This window comes from Condylura cristata, unplaced genomic scaffold, assembly GCF_000260355.1.
Source record: "Condylura cristata isolate star-nosed mole 26May11 unplaced genomic scaffold, ConCri1.0 scaffold00025, whole genome shotgun sequence".
Lineage (NCBI taxonomy): Eukaryota > Metazoa > Chordata > Mammalia > Eulipotyphla > Talpidae > Condylura > Condylura cristata.
Window position 1 is genome coordinate 19,002,165 of NW_004567126.1, and position 9,867 is coordinate 19,012,031.

Genomic DNA, 9,867 nt, shown 5'->3' on the forward strand with positions numbered 1-9,867 from the left:
TAGTTTTTCTGAGAAATGAAAGTCAAGGAAGAATTTGAGAGTTATGATTAGCAGAAGCAGCAACTGCGGAGGACGGGGAAAAAACACCAAGGACACTAGGAAAAACTGATGGTCCAGGTGAAACTGAAAAGCTGGACTTGCCTTGGCACAATCTCCTTGACTGGAAAGGAAAAGATTGTACATAGAGAATGGGAAGAGGAAAACTTCCAAGTTTTGTCAAGCTTTTTCTTGAAAGAAAAGAGAATTCCTTCTACCGAGTCAGCGCCGTTTATCCCACTCAAGAAATGAACACCACCAATCACCGGCCTCACGGAATTTTGACAGGATGTCTTAGAGAAGACACCGGATGGGAAGGTGTGGGTCCATTATCAAACGTTGATAAGTGTGCCTCGGGGCTCGAATTCTAGACCCTCCCCGATTGTCCCTCCTCTTTCCCAATACCTTCCAGCTGTCGCGTCGGGTCACAGGCCGAGCTACTTCTCCCTGCTCCGCCCCCTAAAACCCGCGTGCTTTTCCTCCACGTGGGTCTCTGTATATATCCGTCGCCTAGGAGACCCTCGCCGGGCGGGGCTCTAATGACGCCACAAATAAGAACAAGCCAATAGTCATGACGCGTCTCAGTGACGCGAGACGCGGGGTGTGGCCTTGCCGGCCCGGGCGCAATGAGGCAGCTGCCCGCTGGGTGGCGCCGATTTCCCGGGGAGGTCCTTTCTGGGCCCCCGGCGGAGGTGGGGGAGAGGCGGGCAGGAGCCGAGGCCAGAGAGCCCTCTGCGTCAGCTGCTGCTCACTGCGCCGCGCCAGTACCAGCCGGGACTCACCCGCATCTCCATGCTTGTGCCCGGCTCGACTCGTCCATCCTCGGAAAAGAGGCAGGTACGTGCCACCTGTCGGAGACAGGGGTGGGGGATGCAGAGGTCAGTGCCGTTTGAGGATCAGAAAGTGAAGTGTCAGCGTCAGCCTGAGCAGAATGGGCAGTGGAAATATAGGACGAGGGCGAGCTGCGAGGAGGAGCTCCAGCTGTGGATGCCAGTGGTGTGAGGGGGCCTGCCAGCTGACAACCCAGGGTGCCAGGAGGAGCCATCTGTGTGCTGATCAGCGTGTTCTAAGGAAATGCTGCTTTGGTAGGTCCGGGGTTGCCGTGCCCTGTGTTGCATGTGACCTGAGAGTGACACCTGGACACTGACAACCCCCTGCTTATGTGTGCATGCACCTCACTTACTCCCTCCTCTTAAAGTAGTGGAGGGAGGGTTGTCTTTGGTTGTGGAGGGTTGGGGAGGGCGGCAGTTAAGTGGAAAGGGAGATTTCTCCACCAATCCCAAACGGGAAAGAGGCATCTTTGAAATTCTCACCAATCCCAAAACCAGAAGTAGGGACCCGGGCTGGAAGCAAGTAACTTAGACCTAACAACCCAGGGAAGCCTGCCAACCCATTCCAGCTTTCCTCTGAGAGTGAACATCTACCAACTGACTGGCTGCTTTTAGAATGGGCTAGTTGGAGATTGTGGTGAGCTCACCCTCTCAGTCAATAGAAGAGAAAGCACTGGCAGATAAGCCCAGGTCTAGACATCCATTATGAGAGTTTGGACTAAAAACTTGAGAGTTGAACCCATCTGCCTCTTGCTTTCCGTGTGCCCTTGAGCAAGCTGCTTTTCACCTCTAGGTCTATTCCAACAGTACAGGACTTGGACTAGAACTGAGGCTTCTTCCAAATCAGGCCCCCAAAAGTGGAGGAAAGGAGAATTGGTTGGACTGGATGGAGGTGGGGCATCTCCCACTCTTTTGATGCTGTAGATGCATGCCAAAGTAGGGTCGGAATGAGGACTGGAATGAAGGCCGGGTACAAGGGCGTCCTCTGAAGTGCATCACAGGACCCAAGCTGAGTCAGTAGCCTGAGACAGGGTGGAGGCCCTGTCATGGGTCCTCCCAGTCCTCTGGGAGAGACTTCAAGACACGGGAGAGACAGATGGAAGCAGACAAGAGCACCAAGGCCCAAGAGGTTAAGAATCCTGTGCCCCTGCCCAGCCCTGCTACGCAGCCTTGCAATCCTGAGCATTCCTACAGGTAGAGTGGCACCAGCCCAGAGGGGCCAGAGTTTCTCCTAGTAGCCTGGGGGAAGCTGCACTTGCTATATTTTTAGGTGAAGGGAAGCACAGATGGGCCTAGCCCTTCTCTGCTGGGTGGACTGGCCACCGGGAATATGGCCAACCTCATTTGCCCATGCTGGTGACGGGACATGGACCAGCTCAGAAAACCATGCGCTCTTCATGCTAGCATGAGCACTCTAGAGGGGTAGCCTAGAGGCCCTTTCTTTCCTTGGAAGGCTGACCGGGGAGGTGCTGCTGTAAATGCCACCACTAATTATACTAAGTGGAAGTATTCAATAAGATAATAGTTATCATTTATTGAACATTTACTGTGTGCCAGCAAATTTACAGGTATCATTTCATTTAACCCTCATAACCATAAGATATAGTATTATCATTTTATAATTTACTCCTATTATACAGATTAAATAAGGTTCAGGCAGTGAATCTTGTCCAGTATCTGAGAGCCAATAAAAGAGAAAGAACTAGAAAGCAAGCTCCGGTCTAGGTCTCCATTGTGAGAGTTTGGACTGAAAACCTGAGAGCTGGGCCCACCTGCCTCTTGCTCTCCGTGTGCCCTTGGGCAAGCTGCCTTTCACCTCTAGGTCTCTTCCAACAGTAAAGGACTTGGGCCAGGATTGAGGCTTCTTCTGGGGCTCTTAACTCTTCCTCCAGACTTTTCCCTCCATTTCACCCCTCCCTTAACCCTCCTTCATATTGTTTCCCCTTGAATGTCCCTTCTGTTCTGCTCCAAAAATATCCCCTTCACAGAGTTCTCATGGGATCTCCTTGCCTGGCACTGGCCCATCAGGACAGCCCCTGGAGGGACAGCCTGCCACTGCCCCTTTAAATCTCCCTGGGTTTGGAATGCAACTGAGTTGAGCTAGCCATCTCTGTGAGGTCAGATAAGATACTATATATATCAGAGCGTAACCTGAGCTCCAGATTACCAGGCCCCAAGTCAGACTCCAGCCTCTGAGCTCTTCACTGTGCTCCTTGCCCTGCTGGGGAAGAAGCCCCCAGATCCCGTCCAGTGCCCCTGGACACAGGTCAGTAACTGCCCCTTTAGTATCTGAACTTCATGAGGTCACTGCCCAGAGAGCCTGGGACTGTCTGAGTATGAGAGGTACTGACCCACAGGGCCTGGTGGGTATAATGTGGGCAAAAAGAAGGCTCAGAGGCTCAGGACGGAGAGAGGGTGGAGCCCTGGAGGAGGGGGTGGGAAACTGGGACGGCCTAGGGGAAGAGATACCTGGAGAGTGTGGTCAAAAAGCATATTTGAGGATATCAGTATTGCCTAGGTGTCTGTTTCTTTGCCTTTTCTTGGAAATATAGAGAGGCCCCCCTCCTGCCAGCCCCAAATCAAAACGCAATCTATAGGGACATCACCCTGGGTCCACCATGTCTCCACCAGTCAGGATTCTCATGCTCTTCTCCAATCTCTCTATCTTACCTCTCTGTCTTTCCCTCCCAGTATTTGGGCAACTTCTGGGAATAAGAGAAATAGCGGTAAACCCAAATACCCTTGGCTGACCCCCTACCAGGAAAGCACTAAAGATCATTAGGCACAGTGGGTGGATTGCTGGCTGCCAGCCTCTGAGATAGAGTGGCTAATGGCAAGGGGTAGGCTGAGCTCCCAGGGCCAGAGAGGAATAGGCAGATCCTGGGCCATACAAGCACACACATCCCTACCCCGACCTTCACTCTGCCTGCACCTTCCACACCTGCCAGGATATCCCTTGTCCCAAGAGTTGACACCTGAGCATGAGCAGTTAGGAGTGAGGGTAAGAGATTGTTGGGGAAAGGAAACAGGTGCTCTCAACCCACTTTACCCTCCAGGGTCAGCATGTCAGCAGTGCCTCATTCCAATGTGGTGAGCCAGTGGCTTTGGGAAGCTCTGAGATCACCATTGTGGAGGTTCCCAAGCACCTGGCGGGACTAGCTGGGACTCACCTGTGCTGGACACCTGGGCTGCAGGGAGGGACTGAACTCTGCTGAGGTATGCCTCTGAACCCGAGGGGCTCTGTATACAGGCAATGGCCAGGCCACTGACGCTGACTGCCTTCACTCCAGAAAGCAGAGCTGATCTAGGCAGAGGGGCCACTCAGACTGTGTGAAGTGGAGCATTACCCACCCCTACCCTGGGGGCCAGGAGTGCCTCGGATTCCTGGGGAGCAAGTCGCCTCCCTGGCTGGGCAGGTTAGGGAGCCCTCACGTGAGCAACAGGAAATGACACTGACTGACTGACGCAAGGGGTTGTCTTCCCCAAAGGGACAGGGGTTCATTTTAACCCCTGACTGATGGAACCTCGGTACCCTGGGGAGTGGGCTGAGCTGCAGCCAGGGAAGGAAGCTGGGGGGCATATCCGGAACCAAACCCTGGGCCCAGGACCCTGGCTGGGCTAGATATTGGTGCCTGGGGACATGCAGAAGCTTGACACTGTGGGTGAAATGGAGGCCTCCTAGACCAGCAACCGACCCATCAGCATAGGACTAGGGGCTCAGGTTGCACCTGGCTTCATTTTCACCTACCTGCCTGCAGTGGAAAGTTGCCATGCTAATGCCTGTATGGCAGGCACCTAGATCCCCATACCTCACACCACAGGTTCCCACCCTGCACCAGCTCAAGAAAGGGCCAGGCAAGTGTAAAGTGGGGGGTCTGGGCTTCAGGGTGACTGTGGACAGAGCACAGGTCCTTGTCAAGCTCTGCCACTGCTCCCAGAGTGATCTTGGGAAATCCCGTCACTGCTGCTAACCCTTGTTTGCAGCAAGAGCACAGTAACAGCACCTGCTGCTTGGGACAATTGTGCAGATTAAGTGACTTACTGTACCATGTCTCAGAGGCCTTAGTACAGTGTGAAGTTTTAATAACTTCAGAAATATGAATGCTAAGCACTTCCCTGGAATGTTTTGTTATTTATACTTGTCTGCTTATTCTGTTGGTTTTTGAGTCAACTTATTTTAATGCCTATTTAATAGAAACAATGAAAAACTTTCAAATGATGTCAGTAATTCTTCCAAAATAATTAAAGCTTCAGACTGCACAGGCTTTTGGGAACCCTCCACAGAAAACAAGGTAGAGCACTGGGTACCTGGAAAAGGCAGCCTAGTATTGGAGTTAAGGATGTTGAGAAGATGAACTTGGTACACAGCCCAGAGCTGGTCCGGAGCACTTCAATACCTGCTGGTGGGATGACGGCCCCAGTGCTCAAATGTCCTTTCAGAAAACTGAGTGGCCAAGTACAGAGGAACACAGTTGTGCCTCCTAAGAGTGGGGCCTGAGCTAAGCCCTAGGGAGCTCTGTGTGGCAGAGGAGAACCAGGCACTGTGAAGATGGCAGGGAGGAGGACTCAGGCAGGTGGACTGCCCTGTGTCCAGGGTGGAAAGGTGGCAGACACCTGGGGAGGCTCCGCCCAGAGCCACATGCCTATACTTGCCAGCTCAGGGTAAACAGCAAAGGCCCCGACTGGACAGGGAGAGGGCGGGGAACCCAGCCAATGGGCTCGCCTCCTACTGCCCCATGAAAGGGCCATTCAGTTCCAACGGTTCCTGTGGCAACAGGGGGAGACTCACAGCCATGTGAGTGCCCGTCCTGTCCCTGTCTTGGGCAGCAAGGCCACGGTCAGGGACCCAGCCTTCTCCTGCCCGTGGTGGTGCATTCCATAACCTCTAGGAACAGCCTGGTCAGGTAATACCAAGGAGCACCAGCCCAAGCTGTCTGCTCACCTTAAAGGTGCTGGGACTTTTCTCAAGGGTGAAAAGAAGGATGGGGGAGGGGAGAGGCATGCTCAAGGCCTCGGCCCAAAAGGTACTCTCCCCAGACATAGGAACTGTTAAGTCAGCTGTCAGCACTAAAAGGCAGCTTCCAGGGGGTTGTTAGTGACGGCATGACACCCCAGAGCTGCTGCAGGGAGGCGAGGTCTGTCAGTTGCCTGCCAGATTGGAAGGGGGGATTTAGAAACCTTCCTGGATTCTGTGGGGCACAAGATGTAGCTCCACCTCTCACTCCCACCCCTTCCCAGGGCTCCTTGTGGTCAGTCCCAGGGGCTGTCTGTCCCTGTCCGCTGTACCTTGTTTGGCCCCAGCACTTCTGCGTCAGCAGCAGGGCGAGGAGAGGTCACGGGCTTGGGGCATTGCCTGCAGAATACCAATTCCCTGGGAGCTTTAGTGTGAAAGGGGGAGGGAGAGGCTGGGGAGGAGGCATGTGCTCAGGCCCTGGGAGGGGGTGCATGTATCTGATTGGCTGCCCTGTGTCCTGGAGCCCAGCTCCTGAGACCTGGAGTCTCGTTGACTTTGAATTATTGATGGAGCTCTCCAAAGTGAAACAGAGCAGGACTTGTCCTGTGCCTCTGTCTGGCCTACCCCCTGACCTCCCTCAGCTTTTATTCTCTTCCTTCTCTGTGCCCCAGAAAACTAAGCAAATGGGAGGAAAGCTTGTAGTTTCCCCCTCACCTGCATGAGTCTTTCCTCCAGTTACCTTTTCCTAGAAAGGGGTGAAAGTTGTGTTGCAGCTGGGAACACAGCGGCCAAAAGAAAATGCTCATGAAGGGTGTAGGGTCCCAGGCCAAGGCCCTGGGTGGATGGGGGCGGGGGGGAGGGGGCAGGGTGTGGAGAATGGACAGTAAATTTGGATCAGGCCCTTCTTTCCAAACTGAAAACTGCTGGAGATGTCTGGTAGGGACAAGGAGTCCTATTCTGGGGTGTATCCAGAAGTTGCTAGCTGCTCCATCCCTGCTCTTACCCCAAGCCTGGCATGGACTGACTTTCCCTGCTAAGCCCTTAGAATTTGGTGCTTGGCACCAGCTCCTCCCTGCCCAAATGGGCTGGACTACTGACCCAGGGCAGGCTGTGGGCTAGAATTCTTCCCACTACCCGCTCATTTGCTCACCTCACTGGCAGCTGTGCAGGGAAGCCAGGCGCCTGAGGCTGAGGTCAGAGGCTGGCCAGGCCGGGAGACGGCCAGTCCTGACATTATTATAGGCCTACAAAGGGAGGAGCCAGGCTGCCTGGCAGGGGCTAGGGCAGAGATAATAACCACTGTTATTGTTGAGGCTTTCACATGTTATTATCTCATTTATTCCTCGCAAGAACCCCGTGAGGTAGGGACCATGATGATGATGATTATACTCCTTTTACAGGGGGAGAAGTTGGGACTTGGAGACTAGTGCCAAATCACCCAGCTAGTCAGTCACAGAGCGAGTCAAAACCAGCCCCTGTTCACACACTACTGAGAGTCCTGGTTAGTTCTGCCCCCACACATGCACACACCACCAGGGACAACCCCCTGACGGTACTCAAAGAAAGGGGCAGATTCCAATCTAGTGTGTGAGCCATTTCACTAGTGTGTACCCTTGAGCAAATCAGCATTATTTTTCTTATCCTTACAGTAGAGATGTTCATATGAATGACCCTGTAGTCTCCTCCAAAACTCCTCAATTCAGAGGTCCTATGCCCCCCCCCTCACAGACCCATCCCAGTGCTAAAAGTAGGGGGACCCATGCTAGATTCCTGCAGTACATGATTTTGACCTCTAGGGGCCCCCCTTTACACAAGTCATTATCACCATAAGCAGTTTGGGATGGATGGTGGTAGGAAGCCCGTGGGAGGCCACGGGGCCCTGGTCCTGCTTAGAACAAAAGGCTTACCATGAAGAATGTCGAGGGAAGACCTTTAGGATAGGGTCTGGAGATAGCAAGTCCACTCCCTGACATGCTCACTCACACTGACCTTCCCTTTGAGGCTCTTTTTCCTGAACAGGGAGCTGACCAAATGGTCTTCTGAGTAATTTCAGGTCAGACAGTATGCAACTGCAAAAAGCCTCCTGCTTGCCCCACAAGTCAGAGGGGAGGGAAGAGCTTAGCTTTTGAAATGCCCAGCATTTTCAGTGCCTCTGGTGAGGGCCACAGTGCCTCCCCAACTGAGGAGTTTCTTCAGAAACTGAGAGGCAGTAGAAGGACTTTGCATCAGAATACAATGACATGTGGCTCGGGGGCTGCAAAGGTGAAACCAACTGGTCTGATGCCTTATAAAAGCCAGGCCATGCCCATGCTCTCTTGAAGTGTCACTGGACCCGTGGGTGCCTGCCTGGTGCAGATGTGCATGTGCATATCTGGACACACAGGCAGAGGGTGTTTTTTTCACCTGGGCCAAGCTCTAGGTGGAAAAGGACCCTGCAGTCCCTGACTGCACTCTCAGGTTTTGGCCAGCTGGGAACAGAGAGCAGGTACAGTGGGAGCCTGGCGCCTGGCAGGGCCCTTTGACAACTGCTTTCCTTGTCTTTCAGCCCATGAGGCTCCCAGTCCCCACTGAGTGCCGCCCTGAAGGATGTCCCAGCTCTCCTCCACCCTGAAGCGCTACACAGAATCGGCCCGCTACACAGATGCCCCTTACGCCAAATCGGGCTATGGCACCTACACTCCCTCTTCCTACGGAGCCAACCTGGCTGCCTCCTTCTTGGAGAAGGAGAAGCTTGGGTTCAAGCCGAGCCCCCCCACCAACTTCCTCACCCGTCCCCGTACCTATGGCCCTTCCTCAATGCTGGACTATGACAGGGGCCGCCCCCTGCTGAGACCTGACATCAACGGGGGTGGTAGGCGGACAGAGAGCCAAACTCGGGGTACTGAGCGGCCTTCAGGGAATGGACTCAGCGGGGGCAGTGGATTCCCTTATGGAGTGACCAGCAACTCCCCCAGCTACCTGCCCATGAGTGCCCGCGACCAGGTGGTTACCCTGACCCAGAAGAAGTCGAACAGTCAATCAGACCTAGCCCGGGATTTCTCCAGCCTCCGGACCTCAGATAGCTACCGGATAGAGCCTGGGAACCTGGGCCGCAGCCCCATGCTGGCCCGCACTCGCAAGGAGCTATGTGCCCTGCAAGGGCTCTACCAGGCAGCCAGCCGCTCCGAGTACCTGGCCGACTACCTGGAGAACTATGGTCGCAAGGGCAGTGCACCTCAGGTGCCCACCCAAGCCCCTCCCTCACGAGTCCCTGAAATCCTCAGCCCCACCTATCGACCCAGTGGCCGTTACACTCTGTGGGAGAAGGGCAAGGGCCAGGTCCCTGGGCCCAGCCGCTCCAGCTCCCCAGGGCGAGACACCATGGTGAGTTTGCCCCCTGGGAATGGGGTGATGGGCTGGGGAGGCAGCTCCTAATGTAGAAAAGCCACATTGAGGTTGTTAGAAGCAGTTTTCTTCCCAAACCTTCACAACAGCTGCCCTTGCAGCCCTAGTGGAGACAAGGGAAATCACCTTGCAGGTCTGGTGGCCTCATGGTTTGGTGCATGGTTTGGTACATGGCTAAGGGCTTTCCCGCTCTCCCTAGGACACCCACTTCAGGACCTGTACCCTCAACGATGGTCCAGCAGTGCTCCCGGAAATGCTCAACTACCCCCTCATACACTGCAACTCTTACCCTGTCCTTTTCCACCCAACATACCAGTATCCCCTGCAGGGCCTGCCCCATCCTGGATTGGCTGCTGAGACCCCCAGACCACCAGAATTCCCTGTGGTAAGAGAGGCCTCCTATGGGGCTGCATCCCTCCTCCTGTGCAGGCTTTTGCTCCTACTTCAGAGACCCAGCTTAATACCTGGGCATAAGATACCCGGGAAAGAGTACATCAGTGTCTCCTCTGGTTGGCTTTAGCTGGCTGAGGGCCGGGGCTTCTAATTATCGTGTGTCTTTGGAGAGAATGGTAGAGAAGTTTCAGTCTGGAGCTTTGGACTCAGTATCTCCATATTCAAACTCTGCCTGGGCTGGAGTGAGGCTTTGTCAAGGTAGAGAAGTTT

The 9,867-nt window shown here is 54.2% G+C and overlaps 1 protein-coding gene across 3 annotated transcripts in view; it reads left to right on the top strand.

Moving 5' to 3' along the window:
• The first annotated feature begins 690 nt into the window (after nucleotides 1-690).
• Nucleotides 691-9,867, top strand: part of USP2 (ubiquitin specific peptidase 2) — a 25,014-nt gene continuing 15,837 nt past the window's right edge. Inside the window, exons 1-2 of one of the 3 annotated variants that reach the window (XM_004689174.1) lie at nucleotides 691-873; nucleotides 8,366-9,183. In XM_004689174.1, the coding sequence (XP_004689231.1) occupies nucleotides 8,407-9,183 (777 nt within the window). In that variant the 5' untranslated portion in view covers nucleotides 691-873; nucleotides 8,366-8,406. Of the gene's footprint in view, nucleotides 874-8,365; nucleotides 9,184-9,367; nucleotides 9,590-9,867 lie in introns of those variants that run through there. The other 2 variants (XM_012729658.1, XM_012729657.1) reach the window with 2 other exon arrangements.